At 48.0% G+C, this 24,765-nt stretch overlaps 1 protein-coding gene across 3 annotated transcripts in view; it reads right to left on the minus strand.

The window, feature by feature from the left end:
- RGS20 (regulator of G protein signaling 20) overlaps positions 1 to 24,765 on the minus strand; it is a 47,138-nt gene that overhangs the window by 20,000 nt on the left and 2,373 nt on the right. The window contains exons 2-3 of one of the 3 annotated variants that reach the window (XM_081497931.1): positions 22,618 to 22,625; positions 8,566 to 8,875 (exon numbers count right to left, since the gene is read on the minus strand). The exons of 1 other annotated variant lie outside the window; for it this stretch is intronic. In XM_081497931.1, the coding sequence (XP_081354057.1) occupies positions 8,566 to 8,875; positions 22,618 to 22,625 (318 nt within the window). The remainder of the gene's footprint in view (positions 1 to 8,565; positions 8,876 to 22,617; positions 22,626 to 24,765) is intronic. One more of the 3 variants, XM_081497930.1, reaches the window with a different exon arrangement.

A 24,765-nucleotide genomic window follows, 5' to 3' on the forward strand; every position in this document is an offset into this window, starting at 1 on the left:
CTCTTTGTGTGTGACCACATAAAGCAGCCAGACAAAGGGAACTAGGAATAAAACCCCATCCTAAAGGATGCATAAAAGGCTCATAAAGGAACAATTTCCATTAAAAAATAATCTCTATGCAGTCTCCTCATTCTCAGGCTACATTTGATATATTTTAACAAATAAGTGCTTTATCACAATTAGAACTTATACCTTAATATCCTCAGGATTTTGAATACATCACTAGAAGATAACAGAAGAGATATCTTTTGGAGGTTAGTTTATGATGTGTCTAACCTGAACAGGCAAGTTGTTCATGTTATTAGATTTTGCAAATGTTTTTCATAACTCTTATACCATTTTCTTCACCCTTGTTTAACTCACATTTATTCTACCTGGTCTGGTACGCTGTTCAGATATTTTTGTGCATAAGCAAGTACTTCATTTTGCCACAAGTACAGAACAGAACTTCCAGGTCATTTAAAGGTCTAGAAATGCCTTATTTGCTGTAGCAGACACTTAGCTCTAATGAGAATTTGATAAATTCTAGGTTGTTGTAAAACTAGATCCCATAATTCTTTTTTTTTTTTTTGGCCGCACTGCACAGCATGTGGATCTTGGTTTTCCGACCAGAGATCAAATCTGTGCCCTCTGCAGTGGAAGGCAAAGTCTTAACCCTGGACCACCAGGGAAGTTCTGAGACCCCACAGTTCTTGTGCCTTCACTGCTGTAAGGAGGGCAGACATCTCTGAGTCTGGAGGCTATACCAGCAAAACCGGCGCCAATGGCCCCTATCATGCTGAACAACTGAACTCTGAGCAGGGTCTTTGGTCTCAGGAATGTAGGCCCACGGCGCTGTCCCCCTGGCCAGGGGATTAAGAGGCTGGCAACTCTGGAACTGCCCAACCACCCCCCAGGACTACTATTTCCATCTTAAATTTAAAGTAGAAGTTAATTGTTTCCACATACTAGTGAGGTTTTTTTTTTAAGAAACAAATGCTGAAGTCAAAATAAAAGAGCAGATCTGTAACAAGAAGTTTGGTGTTCTGTGCTCATCACTCAGTCATGCCTGACTCTGCGACCCCATGAACTGCAGCCCACCAGGCTCCTCTGTCCATGGGATTCTCCAGGAAAGAATACTGGAGTGGGTTGCCATTTCCTCCTCCAGGGGATCTTTCTGACCCAGGGATTCAACCCGTATCTCCCGTGTCTCATGTGTCAGCAAGCAGATTCTTTACCACTGAGTCACCTGGGAAGCCCTAACAGGAAACTTAATGTAAAAATTATTTGTATTTTGGGATTTCCCTGGTGGTCCAGTGGTTAAGAATCTGCCTTGCCTTGCAGGGGAGGTGGATTTGATCTGCGGTCAGGGAACTAAGCCCTCACATGCTGCAGAGCAACTAAGCCCAAGGGCTGCAACTACTGAGCCTAGATGCCACAACTAAAGAATCTGTAGGTGGGAAGGAAGGTTCCCACATGATGCAACGAATATTCCATGTGCCACAACTAAGACGCAACACAGCCAAATAAATATGAAATCTACTGGTCCCTTAAATCTCATTATCAACCTCCTCCCCCTAGACATGAAAGTCATCTACAAGGGTTGGGTAGGGTGTGGGTTGAACAATTCTTTCCACCAACTTGCATCGGAACAGCTATACAAGCTTGCATGGATCTAGCCAAACAGCCTCAGAAGGCTTGGGAGCGCTGCATATGTTGCTGCCTTAGAAGGATGGATGGGTACCACAAACTCGTGTTCTGGCTCTGGAGCAAACAGCATCCAGGTAGCATCAGAGGTGACAGACGCACAGAGAAAAACCAAGAAAACAAGGTGTTTTCCTCCACTTCACTGTGGGACTGAGGTGCACACAGTCAACCCAGGACGTTAGGAAGTCCAGCTGCCAGGTGACTTTGCATGAGATGCCATTATCTAAAATCCAAACACTGATACATACTTGAGAAGGATTTTACAGTGTAAAGTTTATTAATAACTGGAAATTGAGCATTCCCAAACCAGCAAGGTCAATCAGCTGTCATAATCATTGAAATAACTCCAGTGAAATATCACTGCCGGGTAATGGGCCATATTGCTCACTTTTCACAAATGACTCCCCACACAAATAGCTAGAATGAAATCAGCTGGGTTCTATGAATTGGTAATTGTGGAACACCACCTTGAGACTCAGTCACATCAGACTTGGCTGTGAACAGCTGCTGCAGAAGCCCATTCAGTCGTACTGTGAACTAACTCACGCCGTGCAGTGCTGTCTCTTAAAGCGGCTGCTCAAGGTAACATTCAGGGACCATCTCAGAAGTGCTGGGGAGTCAGTGACTCACGTGTAATGTACTGAATGCTAGGCTCTGACTCGGCTGACCCCTATTAGCTGCAGCTGACACTACATGAATCTGAATAGAAGCTCACCCTGTGAGTCACCTGGTGCTGTAGCAAACCAATCTGTTGTATTCCCAGTTGGACCATGATTCACATGATAATCATAAGGGGATCTGACTTGATACATGTGCATGTGATTTCAAAACTCAGTTCTGCTTAACTGACTTAGGAGCCTGCTAGAAAGTCACTCCTTGCTTAATGCCCTGGATTTCCGTCTATGAACAAGTGTACAGAAATGCAAAACTGAGGGTAGGATATCCAGTTCACAACTGGAGAGAACCATGGTCTCCTTCTTCAAGGATGCAGATGTAGTTCCTAGTAGTACTTTCCGTGGTAGATACATCATTCCTGTGAATAACTTTGCAAGACCACTCACTTGAAAGGCTCTGCCACGTCATTTTTAAACCACTTATGTGAAGTCTGGGGGCTTCTCAGGTGGCATTAGTGGTAAAGAAACCACCTGCCAATGCAGGCAGGCTTAAGAGATGAGGGTTCGATCCCTAGGTCGAGAAGATCCCCTGGAGGAGGGCACAGCAACTCACTCTAGTATTCTTGCCTGGAGAATCCCATGGACAGAGGAGGCGGGCAGGCTACAGTTCAAGGGGTCACAAAGAGTCAGACATGACTGAAGTGACTTAGCATGCACACACATCACATCATTTCTAAACCACTTATGTGAAGTCTGGACCTTTAAGCTGCATCTGTTAGTGAAAGGTGAATGTCATGAGCTGGCTCCATGCAGAAATGAAAGAACACTAGGACTTCTGGAACTGATATTCAAGTGTCTGAAATGAAACTAGCCACCTGGGCCACTGCGTTAAAATAAGAAAGCTTCTTTAACTCTCTTACTCTTGCTTGTCTACATAATCTGGAATAATAAAATCTCCTTGTATGTAATCTAAGTTGTGTATGACTCTTTTGCAACCCTATGGACTGTAGCCTGCCAAACTCCTCTGGATCCATGAGATTACCCAGGCAAGAATACTAGAGTGGGTTGCCACTTTTCTCCAGAGGATCTTCCCAATCCAGGGATTAAACCTGTGTCTCCTGCATTGGCAGGTGGGTTCTTTACCACTGAGCCACCCGGGCAGCCCAATCTTGGAAGACTTTCCAAAAAGCTCTCTTACAGGCTAAAGACCTTCAAAGCCAGAAGGGGGATTAAAAATTTAAGAAAAGGTCAAAAATGGTTTCTAATGTAAAACTGCTACTAGGGATTAATCAATCAAATGTGTTGAGTTCTGCCCCGAAGGCCACAGGGGCAAGGCCTCGCACCAAGGCCACAGAAGCGAAGCCCAGAATCAAGGTCACCTCTGAAGCTGACTGAGCCACTTTGTAACCTTGCCAAAAGCCCCCTGATCATCACTGACAAGCTTTCTGACTCCCAATTAGGCAAAGATGCCCACTCCAGTAAACACCCTAGAGCACCCCAACCAATCACCTAATGCCAACCTTCCAGCAGGAATTTTGTCTGAGGCTGTAAAAATCTACTATTAACCCACGAACACTGTCGGCTTTCCCTGGTCTATTAGGTGGTCGGACCGCTGTGCTCACAGTGCCCACTTTATCTCTGCTCTTTGTTCTTAATAAACTTCTTTCTCCCTTCTGAAATGCTCTGTGTCTGGAAATTCTTTTCCAACCTGTGCTTGGACTGCCTCAACAAAATGTGGGATATGAAATTCTAATGCTGTCTCTGCTTTGATCTGACACCTTTCCATACCTCGAGCAAGTCACGTGGTCATATCTTCTGGTGTGAGGGACCACGATTAAGGGGTCTGACAGTAGTAATAACATTACTGCCTGGCCTTTCTTATGTTGAAGATAATGCACGCTTGTGTATTTCTTCCTTCTGGTTTCCTATTTGTTAGAGGTTCATGAATCTGCAAGGGTTTCCCAGGTGGCTCAGTGGTAAAGAATCTGCCTGCCAATACAAGAGACTCACATTTGAACCCGGAGTTGGGAAGATCCCTTGGAAAAGGAAATGGCAACCCTCTCCAGTACTTTCCTGGGGAATCCCATGAACAGAGGAGCCTGGCAGTCCTGGGGTCTGCAAGAGTCGGACATGACTGAGGGACTGAGCACACGAATACATCAATCTGTAGTCAACAGAAAATCATCTCTTTGGTGTCTAAGAGCCCTGGGCATCGAGTCAGATTTAATTCTAATCCCATTTTGGCCTCTGTTTAGCTGGAGATGTCAGACAAGGCCCTTAACCTCTCTGAATGTTTCCACACCTGTAAAGTGAAGGAGTTAAGTGAGTAATCTGACTTTTATCATTCTATACTTTTGACATCGGGCTTCCCTGGTAGTTTAAGCTGGTAAAGAATCCACCTACAATGCAGGAGACCTGGGTTCAGTCCCTGGGTTGGGAAGATCTCCTGGAGAAGGGAAAGGCTACTCTCTCCAGTATTCTGGCCCAGAGAATTCCATGGACTGTATAGTTCATAGGGTTGAAAAGAGTCAGACACGACTGAGCGACTTTGATTGGATTTTAGGAAAGTTAGCATTTCTAGCTCCCAAGTTTCCACATTCTCTTAAGTAAAATGGACTCAGTGCAGTATTTTAATGCAGACATTGGATTTTCCAAATATAGCATGACCTAAAACATAGTTTTAATGCATATTTGTTTTACAAAGTGAAATATTTTCAAGTTTAGAGATCTTCTTTTCTTCTTTTTAAAAATAAGTTTATTTATTCATTTGGCTGCACCAGGTCTTAGTTGAGCCATTGGAACTCTTAGCTGTGGTATGTGGGATCTAGTTCCCTGACTAGGAATTGAACCTGGGCGCCCTGCATTGGGAGCACAGAGTCTTAGACACTGGACCACCAGGGAGGTCCTGAGATAATATTCTTAAAATGTCATTTGAAGTTTATAATAAATAAAATAACTATTTGAAATAAAAAGGTCCATATAATGTAGAAATGTATTGTTTTTAAATTTAGATACTGACAGAAAACATTTTCTATTTTCCTAATTTTGATGGACATCTTCTATTTCATTATGTATACCCCATGTAACAGGGCTCTACTGCATTAATTTACTGAATGTGTGCTAAGTTGCTTCAGTCATGTGGGACTCTCTGCGACCCCATGGACTGTACCCGGCCAGGCTCCTCTGTCCATGGCATTTTCCAGACAAGAATACTGGAGTGGGTTGCCATTTACTTCTCCAGGGAATTTACTGAATGCTGGCAGTCAATCCATGGCATACCTACTTTTCTTATCCCTATTTTACAGACGATAAAAACTATGGCACTGGGAGGTTGAGTAACTTGCCTGAAGTCACACAGCTAAGCGGAGATCTGAATCTAGACAGTCTCTGAGGCCAAGACGTCTACCTATTACGAAATATTGTGCCTACTACGCAATACTGATACATGATACAAAAGATGCCACTAAATTTACAGGATGAAGCCCAGTAGAAAATCAGGTCGTGAGCAAAAAAAAAAAAAAAAAAAAGCTAAGAGTTTACAGACAGATCCTTTCATTACAAATTTCCTTTGCCAAATCTGGGGAAGAAGTCACACCCATTTCGTCAACTTGGACCTTTGTTTGGTCAACTCCGCGATCTGGAACCGCCAGAAGGGAACTGAAGCCCAGCCACGCAGGGGCCCTGCGCTCCAGAAAAGGGGAGCTGACGCCAGAGGGTGACGAGAAGTTGCCCCCGCCTCTGGGGACTGCGCGAGCCCCGCCGGCGAATGACTGCTTCGGCCCGCTGGTGGCCGAGGGGCGTTCCGCCGGCTCCACAGGCATCCGCTGCGGTCGGGACACCCCGCGCCCTCAGACCCGATTGGCTGGACGGGGGCAGACAAAGAGCACTCGGCCTCGGCCGGATTCTCGGGAGGAAGGGAAGTTGGGGTGAGTTCCCCCGGAGCGCCCTCCTCCTCATGGACTGAAGCTCGGCCTCGGCGCCCACTCTTGCAGCCGGTCAACCGCGGAGGGCGGGGGACAGAGCTGCACTCCCAGCCTCGCCCCATGCCCGCCGCCCAGGCTTTTCCCGATCGCTGGCCAGTCCTGGGGGCTCGCAAGCCACTCAGGTTCCCAGGCCCTACCCCAGTCGGCTCCCGCAGCACCGAGACCACCCCGCACACCCGCTGCCCACTCCTTCCAGCACGCTGCCCCCAACGCTGGAGGGCCCCATGCGCACAATCCAGTCCCGCCTGCACCCCTCCTCCTCCGCGATCCCTCCCTTACCCACTCCCCCACAATCCGAGGAGGGGAGTCGCGGCGCCCACCGACCCCCCAGAGCCCACTCCCTGCCGCGCGCCGCCGCCCCAGAGGTTCACTCCAGCCCCCGGCCAGCTCAGATCTCCGCAACCGGGGCGCCAGACTCGTTCCAACTTCCGAGCGCAGCCCCGAGAGCGCGGACGACTAACCACCCGGTTCCTGCAAGAAAAACACACGCCGCGCCGCCTCCACCTCCTCGGCGCGGGCAGAGGGTGCCGACAGTTCTGTCCCTTAGGTTTTCAAGAGCTTCAGGGCCTACACAGAGTCAGACCCCCGGGGCTCTGTGGCGGGCGCCCGCCGGAGTGGAAGTCTCCACTTCCTCTCTACCTGGGCGCACTGCCCGCCTCCGGCGCCCGGAGTTTCCCAAATCCGCTTCGGGTGTCAGTAGCCCACCCACTCACTGACGCCCGGCCACCGGGGTCGAATCCTGCGGACTCTTCGGCGGAGCCCCCCGGAAACGCGGTCACAGTCCAAGCCCGGCACCCGCTGCGCACTGACTCAGGCCTGCTCCCGCCACCGCCGTCCAGCCCCGCGTGCGCGCCTCGCCCGGCCCGCGCGCCCCGGGATCCGAGGCCTGAGCGCGAGTCCGGAAGGGAGAAGGAGCCGCAGAGCTAGCGGGTACTCACGGTTCCTCCGTCCACCCGGCGAGCCGGAGGGGTGGCTGCGGCCAGCTCGCCTCCGTCCGCTGTGCGCATGCGTCCCGCGAGTGCCTTATTTTTATTATAATTCCAAGTGCAGCCCTCCTTAAACCCGCGATCGCCCTCCCTGGCTTTCTTCTGCCTTTGGCTCTCGGCCTTTCCAGTCGCCCTCTTCTCTCGCTCTTTCCCTCCCTCGGCTCTGCCTCTCCCCGCCCCTCTCTCCCCCTCCCTGGCCAGGCGATCCCAGGGCTCGCCTCCCTCCTGCGGCGGCGCGCTCCTCTGCGGCGAGAGCTGGGGGTCCCCATCCACGCCCGGACCGTGGTCCCCTTTTCCAGTCCTTGATTAGGAAGTACGGAGAGTGTGGGCGCCGAAGAACCCTCTCGGCTATTCCTTACGCTGGGGTTCGCGGGGATTGAGTGGGACTCCGCCGTGCGGGAGAAAGAGCATGGGACCTTGTGAATGGAGCGGTGGGAAGGAGGAGCCAGTGTGCGCGCGGGCTGGGCCGCGCGCCCAGGTGCTGCTACCGGGAGAGTCCGGCCGCGGACTGTCCACTTCGGGAGGGCAGTCCCCACCGTCTCCTTTCCCCCGAGTGCTTCTCCCAGCTCGGCACCCCTCAGCCTCCAACGGCCCGATACTGAAAAGGAGTTCCTCACCCCCTCCCCGCCCGCCCGAGTCAAAGGCCCCACCTGGCTGGATGGCTGGGGTCGAGGGTGCGGGGGATAACTAACTCCTGACTGGAATCCAAGGAAGGAGGAGACCTGGAGGGTAGAGGGAACCCGCAGCCCAGCTCTGCGGGCGCGGAGGCCTTAAGACCCCGCCGCTTCCTCGGGATCGAGACGCAGTCTGACTGCCGGGGCTGTGCGCCCGAGCGCGGAGAGCTAAACTGAAGCTGGAAGCCGACCTGACACTAAAATAACATCACGTCATTTCCTCCCTGGCCATCCCTGCCCGCTGTAGCCGGGGGCTGGGGAGTGGGAGCGCGAGGAGGGGGCGGAAGCTTGTCCCGGGTTGGCTTGGAGGAGTGGGAGGAGAGCGACGCGTAAAGATGAAGAGTTTGAGAAGCCGCCTCGCGGAGGGCGGGGGCTCCCTCCGGGCGGGGGCTCCCTCCCTTTTCCATAGACTCTGGAAGGAAGTGGCCCGGGAAAAGTAGCCTCGAGGGTCTCCTCGGGGGAGGGGTGTGAGGCGGGCAGCCTGCGTCTTTTCCCTGAACGTGCCCTCCCGCTCTCCTCTTGCTGGCCCCACGTAGAGAGTGGGTCAGTCCGCGTTAGGGAGGAACCCGGGATGCTGGCGCCCCGGTGAGGTCGCGGACTGTGAGGAGATCACAGTACTCACGGGTATGGGCGAGCTCTGCCCGGCGCTGGCGTCCACTTCCCGGGGCAGGCGTCTCCTTGGGGGTCGGCCAGGCAGTGCCAGAACTGCCCTGAGCAGGAGCGAGAGGCGGCCCGGCCGCTCCTCCTGCCCCGGCGAGAGCCCGGCGGCTGGAAGGGCGGGGAGCAGGGCGGAGAAATCCCGGCGCCTTAGGGGAGCCTCAGGAGGGGGTCGCCGAAGGAGGTGAGCGAAGAAGCGCGCGAGGCCGGAGAGCGTGCCGGAGAGGAGGCTGAGCAGCGTCGGGGCAGCGGGCGAACCTGGGAGCTGTGCGGGGCCGGCGGACAGGGCGAGAAGCGGAGGAGGAGAGAGACAAAACCACACAAGGTCACTGTGGGGTCCGGCTACAGACCAAAGAGGAGGTGCAGAGTGCCAGTCTGCGGCATTTTGAGGCGTTACTTTGGGGGTGCAAAAGAAGTCGGTGAGAGCAAGAGGAAAAGGACTCTGCTTAGTTTCTCCCACTTCTCATTCCTCCCCTCTCTTCCCTCTCCGCCCCACCTCCTTCTCCTCCCAGACACGTCTAAATGCCTGCTACTTAAGGTGTGGTCCTTGAACCGGCAGCTTGGATAATACTTGGGAGCTTGTTGGAAAACCAGAATCTCAGACCCTATCCTGACCCACCGCATCAGAATGGGAATGTTAACATTCCCAGGGAATTCTGAGACCCGTTCCCTGTGAGGTGCGGTGCATAGCAGTGTCTGTGTTCACCTCTCTTGGTTCTTTCGAATTTGGTTGAAAATCTCCTAGTTCACTTTTGCAACTCTCATTCTGCCTCATCCTCTCATCCTGCCTCTTTCCCTCTGTCTTGTTCCACCTTCCAAAGTGCCCAGAGCTCTACTAGAGACGGATGAGGTCACCAGGGCCTGTGAGAAGTGTCCAGGGGAGGCCTGGTTACAGGCAGGCAACTGAGGTGCCTTCAGGCTGGAGGAAAATGCACTGGCGATTTGATTTCGGTTGTGCTGGGTACTGGGGTCAAGAGAGACCAGAATTTAGCACTATCTGCAGCCCCCTTTCCACACGCCCTGTGTCCATCTTATTCCTCCAGCGCAGACCTCTCTCCCTCAACTTGTTGCTTGGGAGATCTAAGAGGGTAAGGTAAAGATAAACTATTATTTTCTTGGTATGTATAGGTAAACGTTAATTTAGAACTCAGGGACTCAGGGCTCTACCCTGCTACCAACGCGACGGCTAACCTTCGGAAATTCTTATTCTTTGAGTTTATCCGATTCATTTACGCAGTAAAGGGATTGAACTTTGGCTTTTTGAGGTCACCCGCCTTGTTCAGGTTTTTGGAGTTCGCAGAGCTTCTTGGTCCACTAACATTTAGTGAAGTTACAAACCGGAACCTAACTCAGCCAATCCAAACAGCCCTCACAAGCAAAGTGAAAAGACAATTTAATCTGTGTGTGAAAAGCAAGAGCTAGTGGTTGCCAAGAAAAATAAAGGTGGAGGCGGGAAGCTGCGAATACAGGCGACCCGGGGGCGTGGTGCGCGTCCTCGGGGCGCGGCGGCCGCTCTCCAGGGTCCTGAAGGCGGGAGCGGCAGCGTGGGCTTGGCGCGCGTCCCCGCTCGGCAGTGGCCGGGCCAGGCTTGCTTCCTTTCCTCTGGTGGGAAGCGGGTGTCGGGAGGGAGCGAGGAAACCTAGCAACCCATTCTCATTCATGAGGCCCTTTCTGGGAAGCCGCCGGGCGCGCCGGCTGATTCGTTCTACGCTTGTTGGTATGCGCCCGGCGAGAGTGGAGCTGGGTTTGCATTTCCGAGCAAGTTCACTGTTGAGCTTCCCTCATTACCTTTTCCTAGAGAACGGGGTCGTTCTCATAGTGTTTTCATTCTCCGCGTGCGGACGCTTCTCTCCCCTCCCCCGCTTTCTGGACCTCCGCCGCATTTATTTTGGGGGTTGGACCCGGAAACCCCCGAGCTTTCTGGATGCGCGCCAACGGCTCACTCGAGAGGGGAAGTGAGCGATGCGGAAAGCGCCCAGAGCAGGCCTCTGCGCCCAGGGTCTGTCTCTCGGGGAGGGACGCAGGCGACCAGCCCCTGGGCGGGGGTTGGGAGGGGAGCTCGGCCGCGGCTGCGCCCCTGGATCCGGGCGGGATGCCACTAGCCCCGGGCGCACCTGCGGGGACCGTGGGCCATCGGCCGCGGCAGCTCCAGAGCGGTGCCCGTGGCCGCAGGCCTATGCCACTATGCTAAGGAAGTCAAGAGAAAACAGGCCTGGTTCCCAGCGACCCGGAATTGGCAAGCCTACTCCGCGGCCTTCCCAACCGGCTTCAGGCAAGCGCTGGAACAGAGCGGAGAGCGCCGAACAGGAGCCGCAGGCGGACCTCTGCCTAGCGCGCCCGGCTGCCGGGGGCCCGAAGGTCGCTCCACAGGCCTTTCGTGGGTCCCGGATTTTGACTCTCTAGCTCAGGTTTTCAAGTGGTTTTTCGAGAACGTGTGAACGAACCTGTAACCTGACTCTCCCGCCCCAGCCCTTCTTCCCGGGTTGCTGGACGCCCCTTCCTCGGCACGCTTCATTAGGCATTGCGCTGCGGTCCTGTGAGCCCAGACAGAGACGCTTGTGAGGGAAACCGCGGACTTTTCCAGGCAGAATATAAAACTCTCAAAGCCCGGTTCCTTTGGGCCTCTGGAGAAGTTCACCTCTTCCTCTTCCCTAGAGTGGTGTTTTCCCTCGGGTCATCAGTCCGCTCCCCCTGGTTCTGGCTCCTGTCTTACGAAGAACCGCCAGCTTCTCCAACTAGCGGGGGTGTGAAGGCTGGAGGCATCGGGTGCTGAAACCCAGCCACTTCCTTTGCTCGTTTTGCCAAGGTCAGAGCACGGAGTATCAAAGCAGCCACAGAAGTCGATCCGAGAAAAGTTATCTGAAGAGAGGCCTTCAGCCGCAGGAGGTGCCGATCACTCAGAAAAGCCCTGTCTTCCTTTTAGGCCAGGTTCTGTATGACAGTCCAAGAGTTTAAGAAACAATTCCAAATGGAATCATCTTGGACTCCGTATTCCTAAAAGCACTGCTCCCAGGGACTCCAGAAGTCTTAGGGAATCCCTGATTCTAATGGAGAATCCACTTTCCTAACTGTTCATGTTGCTTACTGAACCACGCAGAGTCAGTATGAACAGACTCACCCCCTTCAAAAGGAAAATTCAGAAATGTCATTCACCCCTAAATAGCACATTTCATAAAGGAAACATCCATGGTGGAATTAAACTACTTCTTTACCAAAAAAATTCTGAGAGCCTTTAAAATGAAAATCACAGAATGGAATTTGAAATTAGATTTAATTTTATGAGCTGACCTATTTTTCCTAAACTTAATTTTTTAAAATTTTATTTTGCTGTGGTTTAGCCACAGTATATATTTTAATTTTCTGTCTTTGGAAGAAGTCATTTTTCCATGACCACAACAATGCTATAAGTTCACAACTGCAGGGTTGCACTGTTCTAATTTTGAATATTTTAATTAAAAATGTAAATGAACTAAAGCATTTGTAAATGATAAGGAAAAAGGATCCATGTACCAAAGTCATAAGACTTCAAAATCTTCCTCCCCCATCTTTCTTATTTGTTAGCTCATTTAAGAGGTTGAAAAAGAAACTAAAGGAAAATAAAAGTAAACTAAAGCCTGCACTCTGTCTTCTGTAATATTCCATATCTCTAGAGATCAGGAAGGGAATATTTTATTACATATCAGAAAATTAAAAAGAAAAACTCAAAACTCATTTTTTGAAGCTTTATTGATATTTTTTGGGAGTCTCTAACTCTATAAAAATTATATTTGTCTACACTAGTATAGTTTTTTTTAAGTTATGGATGATTACAATTCAAAATTGTAACAAACAAGCTATTCCTAAGAAGGAATAAGCAGTCCCCTAACAAAATTCCCACTATATTTTGCACCCTTACTTTTATCATAAAAAAGATTGACTTCTTTTTACCCTGATGTATGAGCATTTTCAAAATATTCTCATGTATGTTACTCGACTAATCACCACTCCCCTGCCCCCACCCCCTTCTATTTAATGAGGAAACTGCAGAGCAGTGAGGTTAGATGATGTTTGTTAGGACAAGTAAACCCACAATTCAAAAAAAACATATGTGCCTCAGTGTTCACTGCAGCGCTGTTTACAACAGCCGGGACGTGGAAGCAACTTAAATAGCTATTGACAGATAAAGAAGATGCAGTATGTATATACATTGGAATATTACTCAGCCATAAGAAGGAATGATATTGGGTCATTTGTAGAGATGTGGGTGGACCAAGAGTCTGTCATACAGAGTGAAGCAAGTCAGATAGAGAAAAACGAAAACATATATAAACACATATATGTGGCATCCAGATAGAGGTGCAGACATAGAGAACATGAATTGGGAAGTTAGGATTGACATATATACACTACCATGTGTAAAATTGGAGAAGGCAATGGCACCCCACTCCAGTACTCTTGCCTGGAAAATCGCATGGATGAAGGGGCCTGGTAGGCTGCAGTCCATGGGGTCGCAAAGAGTCGGACACAACTGAAGCAACTCAGCAGCAGCCGCAGTATGTGTAAAATAGATAGCTAGTAGGAAGCTGCTGTATAACACAGGGAGTTCAGCTCAGTGCTCTGTGATGATCTAGAGGGATGGATGTGGGGAAGGTGGGGAGGAGGGTGGTCCAAGAGGGAGGGGATACATATACATATGTGGTTGATTTACTTCATCGTACAGCAGAAACCAACACAGCAATGTAAAGCAACTAACATACCCTCCTCCCCGCCCCCTACAAAGAAAAAGCAGAGCTGGGCCCCATCCTACAACTCCTGGGTATAATGCTCTGTGGCCCCACATCCGGGACATGTGCTCATTGTTTACTGACACCAGTGACAGTAATCTATGACAGCAATGGTGTTGACTCATAACCTCCAAATGACTATGACAGTTTCTAGTTGTAATTAAGTACATCTGACCACACTGATTCTCTGTGATCAAAATTCCAATATCTCATTCTTCTCATACTCAGTGAGTAGTGAAAATTCCGAGACTAGTTATGCTTCCAAACCTGCAGATGAGACTGAACGACTGAGTTCAACTCTATAGGTACTAAGTCAATTCATCACATGGCTGTTAATTTCCCTACTAAATTGTTTAGTTCTCTGAGGTCCTGAAAGAATAATAAAGGCTCTATAATAGTCTCATTTACCTGAACCTAAGGAATAGTATTTTGGGGCTTCCCAGTTGGCTCTGTGGTAAAGAGGCAGGGAATGCAAGAGATGCAAATTCAATCACTGGGTCAGGAAGATCCCCTGGAGGAGAAAATGGCAACCCGCTCCAGTATCCTTGCTTGGGAAATCCCATGAAGAGAGGAGCCTGGTGGGCTACAGTCCATGGGGTCGCAGAGTCAGATGTGACTGAGCTTGATGAAAGGAATAGTGTTTTAGGCCCTAACAGAGAAGCCCCTGATAATTTAGTTAGTGAGGGATTTACACAAAAGTAAAAGCTTTAGGAGAGTTGGCCTCATAAAAGTCAGACACCTTTGGTAAGTTAAATCCACGGAATGCAGAATACTGTTATTCTGAAATGAAATTCAATATAGTTGACTCTGTGTAATGTCCAAAGTTTCTATTTATTTATTTTTTTTGCAAGAAAGCTTTCAGTCTTAGTGCGGCAAGGCTTCCAAAATGATTGACAGCCATAGTCTAATGTAATCGTAAATCATGCATTTCTTTTTCACTTCATATAAAGTTTCTCTTAAGAAGATAAAGGAGCAGGTCAAGAAGGATTCATATAAAATTCTGTAAAGTAATTATCCTTCAATTAAAAAAATAAATTAAAAAAAGGATTTATATTGTGATATTTCATCCCAAGACTTTTCAAGACTTGATGTCAGTAACTTCAAGAAATGAAAAACTCTTTTGTTAAAACCCTAAGAGCTGGTGCAGACCAGTGCAAGCTTGACTGGTACAGGTGACAGAGATGCTCACGATCATCAGTATTCTCTTTCTTCACTGTGCTGTTTTTGTTCTTTTAGTCTCCAAGTCATGTCCAACTCTTTGTGACCCCATAGACTGCAGCACCCTAGGCTTCCTGTCCTTCCCTATTTCCTGGAGTTTTCTCAAACTCATGTCCATCAAGTTGGTGATGCCATCCAACCATTTCATCCTCTGTCGCCCCCTCCTCCCCCTGCTCTCAATCTTTCCCAGCATCAGGGTTTTTTCTAATGAGTTGGCTCTTCGCATCAGGTGGCCAAACTATCAGACCAGTGTGTATGTGTATATAAAGTTTCCAATGCCATCGTCATTTGAATCCCAACACACATAACACTAACCCAAGACCCAAACCTTGGCCCTGCCTTAGAGTGGAGACCCAGGGATTTCTCTGGTGGTGCAGGGGTTAAGACTTCCCCCTCACAATGCAGGGGGTGAGAGTTTGATCCCTGGTCTGGGAGAAAAGATCCCACGTGGCTCTGAGCCAAAAAACCAAAACATAAAGCAGAAGAAATATTGTAACAAATTCAGTTATGATTTTAAAAATGGTGCACAACAATTTTTTTTTTAAGTGGAAATGCAGAGCAGAATCCACAGAGGAGGCTCTAGAGCCTGCGGGCCTCCCAAGTGTGCACTTCAGCATTCCCCACGGGACTGCCCGGCTCGTTAATTAAATCACAGCTGCCTCCTTCACAGGTCCCGCCTTGGCGCCCACAGTTCAGTTCAGTTCAGTCAGTTCAGTCGCTCAGTCGTGTCTGACTCTTTGCGACCCCATGAATCGCAGCACACCAGGCCTCCCTGTCCATCACCAACTCCCAGAGTTTACCCAAACCCGTGTCCATCGAGTCAGTGATGCCATCCAACCATCTCATCCTCTGTCGTCCCCTTCTCCTCCCGCCCCCAATCCTTCCCAGCATTAGGGTCTTTTCCAATGAGTCAACTCTTCTCATGAGGTGGCCAAAGTATTGGAGTTTCAGCTTCACCATCAGTCCTTCCAATGAACAACCAGGATTGATCTCCTTTAGGATGGATTGATTGGATCTCCTTGCAGTCCAAGGGACTCTCAAGAGTCTTCTCCAACACCACAGTTCAAAAACATCAATTCTTCGGCCCTCACCTTTCTTCACCGTCCAACTCTCACATCCATACATGACCACTGGAAAAACCATAGCCTTGACTAGACGGACTTTTGTTGGCAAAGTAATGTCTCTGCTTTTAAAAATGCTATCTAGGTTGGTCATAACCTTCCTTCCAAGGAGGAAGCGTCTATTAATTTCATGGCTGCAATCACCATCAGCAGTGATTTTGGAGCCCCAAAAAATAAAGTCTGACACTGTTTCCACCGTTTCCCCATCTATTCCCCATGAAGTGATGGGACCAGATGCCATGATCTTAGTTTTCTGAATGTTGGGCTTTAAGCCAACTTTTTCACTCTCCTCTTTCACCTTCATCAAGAGGCTCTTTAGTTCTTCTTCACTCTCTGCCATAAGGGTGGTGTCATCTGCATATCTGAGGTCATTGATATTTCTCCTGGCAATCTTGATTCCAGCTTGTGTTTCTTCCAGCCCAGCGTTTCTCATGATGTACTCTGCATATAAGTTAAATAAGCAGGGTGACAATATACAGCCTTGGCGTACTCCTTTTCCTATTTGGAACCAGTCTGTTGTTCCATGTCCAGTTCTAACTGTTGCTTCCTGACCTGCATACAGGTTTCTCAAGAGACAGGTCAGATGGTCTGGTATTCCCATCTCTTTCAGAATTTTCCACAGTTTATTGTGATCCACACAGTCAAAGGCTTTGGCATAGTCAATAAAGCAGAAGTAGATGTTCTTCTGGAACTCTCTTGCTTTTTCGATGATACAGCGGATATTGGCAATTTGATCTCTGGTTTCTCTGCCTTTTCTAAAACCAGCTTGAACATCTGGAAGTTCACGGTTCACATATTGCTGAAGCCTGGCTTGGAGAATTTTGAGCATTACTTTACTAGCGTGTGAGATGAGTGCAATTGTGTGGTAGTTTGAGCATTCTTTGGCATTGCCTTTCTTTGGGATTGGAATGAAAACTGACCTTTTCCAGTCCTGTGGCCACTGCTGAGTTTTCCAGATTTGCTGACATATTGAGTGCAGCACTTTCACAGCATCATCTTTCAGGATTTGAAATAGCTCAACTAGAATTCCATCACCTCCACTAGCTTTGTTCGTAGTGTTTGGTGGGTACACTGAGCTTCTAATCCGCTCCCACCTTGCATGAGGGGTGATCTCTCTGCTGGCAAATGTGATCATGTTACTCTCTCCATCTAACCATTCAGTGGCTCCTCGTGTCTCTGCAGGACCCAGTGGGGCATAGAAGACCTTTCCTGATTTGTTGATACTCTGCTGACTCACCCAAGTTTCTCACTGTTCTTTTATACTCGAAGTTCCAATCATTTTAAGATTCCTTCAGTTCCTAAAATCCCCTTGTTCATTCACATTCCTGCTCTTTGTATAGACTGTCGCCTCTACTGCAGTCCCTCCCCTTTCCCCATAGAGGCCTCCTTTTCTCTCCAAGGGGTGTCTCCCATTCACCTTAGATGCCATTTTCTTGGGACATCGCCCAGGATGGGTCAGCGGCCTGTCTGCTTTCTCTGACCACAGCACTTCCTGTCCTGTGTTGTAACACTGACTGTTCATTTCCCCTGAGTCTCCAAACCCAGTGTGTGTCAGGACTGTGCCTCACTCAGACCTGTGTCTCCAAAACCTAAAGCTGTTCTGGGATGGAATGTGTATCCAATCATTTTTTCCTAAATGAATGAACTTGGGAATGACATGACCTGGGTTTGATGATTGTGGAGGCTGGGTAATGGGTTGCTGTTTAGTCCCTAAGTTGCTATAGTCGTGTCTGACTCTTCGTGACCCTAGGGACTGTAGCCCACCAGGCTTCTCTGTCCATGGGAATCTCCTGGCAAGTATACTGGAGTGGGTTGCCATTTTCTCCTCCAGGGGATCTTCCCGACCCAGGGATCAAACTAACCCATGTCCCCTGTAATGCCGGCAAATTCTATACCACTGAGCCACCTGGGAAGCCCATGGGGAATGGACACTTAGGGTTTTATCATGCTATTTTTCTCTGCTTTTAGATATATTTGACATTTTCTGTAACAAAAAGATCTGGATGTGTCTCATGTCTTCTTAAACTGCAGAAGACCAGAAAAAACTGTGGTATAGAAGCATCCCCAATTCCCTGCACACACCTCAAGGGTATGAGTTTATGAAATGAGTGTTTGGAGAGGCCTGATGCGGAAAGGAACATGAGCCAGAGCCTGCACTTCATTTGTCCCCATCACTCAGGCCAGATCCACCAGTGTCACAGCGGAGGACACAAAAGCCAACAAACAGGACAGCAAGAACAAGAGCAGCCATTGTCCTGTCCAAAGTGGACAGTCTGTGAGGCCGGGAAGACTGCTTGGGCTTGTGCTTCCCCACTGGTTCCTTGTGAACCGGGTTTTGTGTGAACCTCACTCAGCCCGCACGGGCTCCCTCCCTCTCCGCCTGGCTGCCCGGCTGCCTGAGAACTTGTCAGCTGGCCCTGATTTCTTTCAGTTGGACTCACTGGATGGCTTTACCCGGCATTTTAAAAAGATTGTTTTTTCTTGAGGAAGCTGGAGGTTGGCACCTACTTGAAATGACACATCTTGGGGCCATTCAGGATTTGTTAATTATCATTAATTTCTCTCGGGTCATGAGACATTGGCTGAAGAAAGATTTTAACAGTGACCTCCCCTGATGTGACGAGCCGATTTATTGGAAAAGACTCGGATGCTGGGAAAGATTGAAGACAAGAGGAGAAAGAGGCAACAGAGGGTGAGATGGTTGGATGGCATCACCGAATCAAAGGACATGAGTTTGAGCAAACCCCAGGAGACAGTGAAGGACAGGGAAGTCTGGCGTGCTGCAGTCCATGGGGTTACAGAGTCGGACTTGACAGAGGCTGAACAACAACAGGTTAAAGAGGTCAAGAGAAAACATATCTGATTAGGGTCTCAGGAAGCAGGGCAATAATGCAATTCTATTTACTAATCCATCAGCTAATCAGTATTGACTAGGCTCTTACAATGTGCCCAGCAGGTGGAGGCCCATTTTGTAGAGGGAGATAACCAGGTTAACAACCGGTGATTGGAGACTGTGTGCCTGCATGCTTAGTTGTGTCCAACTCTTTCTGACCCCATAGACCAGTCTGCCAGGCTTCTCTGTCCATCAAATGGGCTACAAATCAAACACGTGGGTTTGGGGGGTTTACCAGGATGGCAGGGCTAATAGGAAACTTGGATCCTTGGGTACAGGCTGTTTTTTAAAATTCAAAGTATCTAATAAAAAAAGAACCAATCAAATGAAATTCTGCCTGGCGGGTATTACTGTCTTGATTTTATAGATGGTAAAACTCAGAAAATTAAAGCTAACTTGGACCTGAATTCAAGCCCCATTCTTGCCGTTCCAAAGACATTGCTTTATGTCCTCACTCTGCTGGTGGCAGCTTGGCCCTGGCCAGGATGCACAGAACAGAACACCTGCAGCTGGGATAAAGAGGTCTTCAATTTATCAGACTCCAATTAGTTATAAACACACCAGAGCCTCAGTTTCACTAGTTTGAGATCCTGCACCGCTTGAATTTCCGCCATTCACCGTTCCTCCCTCCCTTCAGTCTTTTACAAAACAGAGCAGAGCCGTCTTGCTCTTGGGATCCTCAGCGTGGTCACTGCATCTGTGCCCACGATGGAGGGCTGAGTGCCAAGAGAGCAGCTGAGTGCTGAATCCTGACTCAGCAAGAAGGCATTTGAAAATGCAGTCAGCTTTCTGCTTCCACGATTACCTACAATCCAAAGGCACTCTATTTTTTCCCTCTTTTGATGTCATTTATGGAAAAAGAGGGCCTGTTTCTGATAGATGAGCCCAGCAGAGTTCTCCTGGCCTTTGGTCAAGACTGTGCAGAACACAGGAGGTTCTGAAGTGAAGGGGTGATGCAGGGCAGTTGGGCTTCTTTGTAACCAGAGGTAGAATCTGGTGCCTGATGCGTTTGGGGCTGGACCAGGCTGCAGCGTAGCTTCTCGGGAGGGGCCAGAAACAGCGGCACACACCAGGTCTCTCTCTCATGCTCAGGTTTTACTTGCCCCAGATTATGCTATTGGGACTTCGCATTTGTGGACCTAATATTAGCAGTCCGTGCACATTTTGTGATGGGAACAGTACATTAGTTCATTTATATCTAAGTAAACTTAGATGAGCAAACTCCAGGAGATGATGAAGGACAGGGAGCCTGGCATGCTGCAGGCCATGGGGTAGCAAAGAGTTGGACATGACTTAGCAACTGAACAACAACACATCTAAGCACCAGATGAACTTGAACTTTATTTTCTTCCTAATAGGAGAAGTCAGGCCAGAGTAAGAGGATGAGGTGCCCCAGGTGTCACTGGGGTGTTGGGGAAGGTTTGAGGGGAGGAGTGGGCGCAGGCTAATGGCTGTGGTGCCTGGGAGACCTTTGCTTCCTTCCCTCATGTCCTTCCCTCCTCATCTGCCTCCCTCTGTGTTATCAGGATGCATGGGTGGTGAAGAAGGGCCCCCAAAGCCTGGGCTCCCCCAGGGGCCAAAACATGGTGGACAGGTCTGGGGCTGGAACTTTGGGATGACACTAGTGAGTTGTTAAAAACAGTTTGCAACTATTGTTAGGAAACGACAAGAACAGAAAAAAGGCAGTAGTAGGATGTGGCTCTTAGTTCCTGATTAATATGCTTACAATCCAGCAAACTTGTTCTGCAGTGAAAGTGTCCACGTAATTAAGTACATATCCTCCTACGATGGTGCGGGTGGCAACGCTCTGAGCCTTCCACTGAAAACTTCAAAAAATATCTCCTTCACAACACATGACCTTCCAGGCAAATGGTCACAGACAAAAGACTTAAATAAATGCAGCTTGCAGAAGCAAAGAGAGTAGACTTACTACAGAATTGGGAAAAGTGGTATGAAATTGCTAATATCAGATGCTTGGATCATTTTTTTCTAGCAATGTTTTATTCATTCCATGTGGTCCTATTTTGCTTAACTATTTTTTTTTTTTTTCACATAACCTCCAGCAACCTTTCCTGATAACTTAGAGGGAAAAAAAGCATGTCTCTGTGTATCTGGGTGGTTAGGTGACCCACACTGGATCCATCTAGTCTGACTTAAGACAGCAGAGAGGGTCACACGAAGCCTTCACCATCCATTCCAGTACTCTTGCCTGGGATATTCCATGGGCAGAGGAGCCTGGCAGGTGACAGTTCACGGGGTCACAAAGAGTAGGACACGACTGAGCACACACAATGGATATAAAGATGCTAGAACTCAAACACTGAAAGCAAGTCTATTTCCTTCGAGTACCTGGGTGTTCTGGGAGGTCCACACACTGGTTCAAAGTTTCAGTTGCTCAAAATGTGTGCTGGACAACTGTTTCAGGTTGTCTCACAGCCAACAGGACTGCCAGGACTGGCTTGTCCCAGGGGTAGGTACCAAACCCTCTGGACTGGACTCTCCTGGGAACTGGCAGTGAGAACTTGGAGAGGCAGTGACAGCAGACTCTTCCATAGTCCCCCGGGGTCAGGTTCCTGAGCTGCCAGGCTCCTGCCATTTCCTTTTATCCTCCAGTCAGGTAGAATATTCAGCTGCAATCTGAACCGACAACTGCAAACAAATGTTGAGACTAGACTTAAGATTTTTAAATCATTCCTCAGTCTGATTTTGAATAATAGTTCTTGGAACTGTCTCTTACTTGAGAACTGCGGTGTTGCTATGCTCAGTCATGTCTGATTCTTTGCGATCCTATGGACTGTGGCCTGTCTGTGGGATTCTCCAGGCAAGAATACTGGAGTGGGTTGCCATTTCCTTCTCCAGGGTACCTTCCCGACTCAGGGATTGAACCTGCATCCCTGCATTGGCAGATGGATTCTTTACTGCTGAGCCACTAAGAAGCCCTACTTGAGAATAAATCCTGATGATTTTTAATGTTGAGAATTCAGCCTCATATAAGCAAAATATATTTCTTTGGAAAAACATATTTGGTTACATCACTAATGTCAAGTTAAATTACATAGTCTGCAATTTGGGTTTTACTCTTGAATATCTGAATATATTCCAATCATCACTGTATGGTTTAAAGTATTATCTTTCAGAAGAGTTGCTACATTTTAAAATTACTTTCTTCAGTCATTTTAAAGGCAATAATTATAAAGCCATTCTGTAAAGTTTCTAACTCCAGGCTACGATGCCTCCTGGGCTGCAGAGAAGCCCTGTGTGGCTTCTATCATAGTACCCAGGAAGTGAAGACATATTCGAGAATCCTGAGACACCAAGGAATAAGAGGCTTCTTACTTTGTGCCCTGAGTCTGGTGTGACTGGTAACAGACAGAAAGCCTTACAAAGCCATCTATTTTAGAATCACTGCCATTTGTTCGTGTGTTCAGAAACTCTAGGTTTACATTCTCAAGAACAAAAGCAAACTCAGGCTAAGTTAGAAAACTACATAATGCTATATACATCCTTGATTCTCATTCAGAAAAAACTTCAGAAGAGCAAAGAAACCTGTTAAAATGCTATCCACCTTTGTTAAAACAAACCACTTGGTGGCACGGGTGGAGACACTTGCCTCTAAAAATATAACCCAGTGGGAAAACCCAATTTTTAATTTTTTTTTTGGAGCAGAGCAAGGTTTATTCAGGGTCCTGCAAAGAGATGGGTTGCTCATTCCCTGAAAAGCTCATGACCTGAGCTCCCAGGAGGGTTTCAGCAAAGCATTTTTAAAAGCCAGGTTGCAGGGGGCGTGTGTTGGGTGGCAGGTTGTGTGGTGAGCTGGTGTGCAATTCTCTGATTGGCTGATGTAAGGTCACAGGAGGTGTCACAGGGTCACCAGCTCACTTGATCAGTCCTTAGGCTCCAGGAGGCCTGGGGCTGTGTGCTCATGGTCCTCAAGTAGTTAACATCTTCCATTTGATGGAGGGTTTTTACATCTGTAAAACAACTCAGGAAATGTGCTATCTGCAGGGAGGAGCTACAGCAGAGGGAAGGACTGGAAGGCCTGTCCCTGCTTCCCAAAGCCCCACGGTGTGTGTGTTGGGCGGGTGTCCTGCTTTGTTAGAATTCCTCCCTTTTCTTTGATACTTCTCAACCTTGAGGAGAACAAAGAAAACCCAATCTTTAATGTAAAACTCTGAAAGACAATTAGTTAAGCGTTAAAAAAAAATTGTAAACATGACCAAAACTTTACTGAAAAGTTTTTATCTAAAATGTTGAAGAATAGGACTGATGTGGGTCTTTTTTGTACACTATTATTTTCAGAGTAGGAAAATCTTTACTTCCACTGTGGAGAATGGAGAAACTGACACTGGGTTTTAGGAAGCAAACAGTTGGCTTTTCCATGATATTCCCACTGGAGGGGAGAATTGCATTTTCCCAGCAGCCTCCTTGATGATAATTAATGGAAAATAGTTAATGACCCAACTCTTTAACCTCAGAGGACTGACTTTTTCAGGTCAATTGAAAAGCACGGATTATAATTGTACATTCTTTTATGCCTGTATTATATATATATATATATTTAAAGGTATCCATTCTTTTAAAATTGAAATACAGTTGATTTACAATATAGTGTTAGTTTCAGGTGTATAGCAAATTGATTCAGTTCTGTATATATGTATATATATTCTTTTTCAGATTCTTTTCCATTGTAGGTTATTACAAGATATTGAGTAGAGTTCCCTGTGCTAGGTGTGTATCTGTTAATCCCAGACTCCTAATTTATCCCCTCTCCCAGCCACTCACTTTGAAATTGAAGATTGATCACTATTTCATTGATTATGGTGAAAGGCATTAGCTGGTATCTTAGACGCTTCATCAAGTTAAGATAGAGTCCGGATTAAGTATCTAAAACTCTAGGGTGATAACATTATTCTTTTTGACAGGCTGAAAATAGTTTTGCTTTTTTTTTTTTTTTGGCAGCACTATGGACCATGTGGGATCTTAGTTCCCTGACCAGGAATCGAATCTGAGCCTCCAGCTTTGGGAGGGAGGAGTATTAACCACTGGACTACCAGAGAAGTCCCCAACAGTTTCGCTCTTGAAAGTGAAACTCCCTCAGTTGTGTCCAGCTCTTTGTGGCCCCAGGGACTGTAGGACCTCCAGGCTCCTCTGTCCATGGGATTCTCCAGACAAGAATACTGGAGTGGGTAGCCGTTCCCTTTTCTTGGGGATCTTCCCAACCCAGGGATTGAACCTGCGTCTCCTGAATTGCAGGGGGATTCTTTACCACTGAGCCACCAGGGAAGATCCCCAATAGTTTTGCTCATAATGCCACACCACTGACCTGGCTTCTGTGAGCCAGAGACCAAGCAATTGGAGAACTCTTTACACCTTTCTAAGGACGACATCACAGGCTTTGTTATGGTCCCCATCAAAGGAAGACAATGTAGCTATGGTCACTGAGAACTCAGAGTCCCCGGATCTGGAGCCTGGGGAACTCTCCTCCCCCTGCTCACCTGGAATCACCTGCAGGGGACACCCGAGGATTGCTCGTTAAGGATGGAGGATGTAACCAGACTTCCAGATGAGCCTTTCCTTAGGCAAGTTTGTGAGCCTCTCAGGTGTTAATTACTACAGAATTCTTTTCAGAGGGCCTTCACAAAGATAAGAACCAACTCCGTCCTTGGGGAACTGGCTCTTTCACAACCGAAGGCAGGACAGGATAACTTTGTCTTCTGAATACACTGATGTATATGTATATAGTGCTGGATATTGAAAGCGTAATTCCTTTCTTACAGATTTTTCCTTTCTTCTTTCTGCTCCCCGCTTTTGCCATAAAAAGCTCCATTGTCTTGGTAGGTACCTTTGAGAGCCTTGGAGTTTTTCTCTCTCCTTTCAGTGTGTAATGTCTCACAGCAAGGGCTTTGATGGGCTGCTCAGGGTGGTCACACACCTGGACCAGGAGAGCACCTAAAAGTCTGCACTCTCAGAGGGACAGCAATTGAAATGACGCAAAAAATAATTTTATGTAGAAAACTTTCTGGTCTAAGCTCTGATCATTTTTATTACTAAGAAAGAATGCACACATGTGTATGCATCTATCTGTATTGACGGATGGATGGGTAGATAACTGCTCACCAGCGTGGCTGTAAAGTTTCCTCTCTCTCACTTTTATCACTAGAAAGAACGAC

Source organism: Giraffa tippelskirchi, chromosome 6 (genome assembly GCF_054371585.1).
Source record: "Giraffa tippelskirchi isolate mGirTip1 chromosome 6, T2T-mGirTip1v1.2.pri, whole genome shotgun sequence".
NCBI classification, from domain to species: domain Eukaryota; kingdom Metazoa; phylum Chordata; class Mammalia; order Artiodactyla; family Giraffidae; genus Giraffa; species Giraffa tippelskirchi.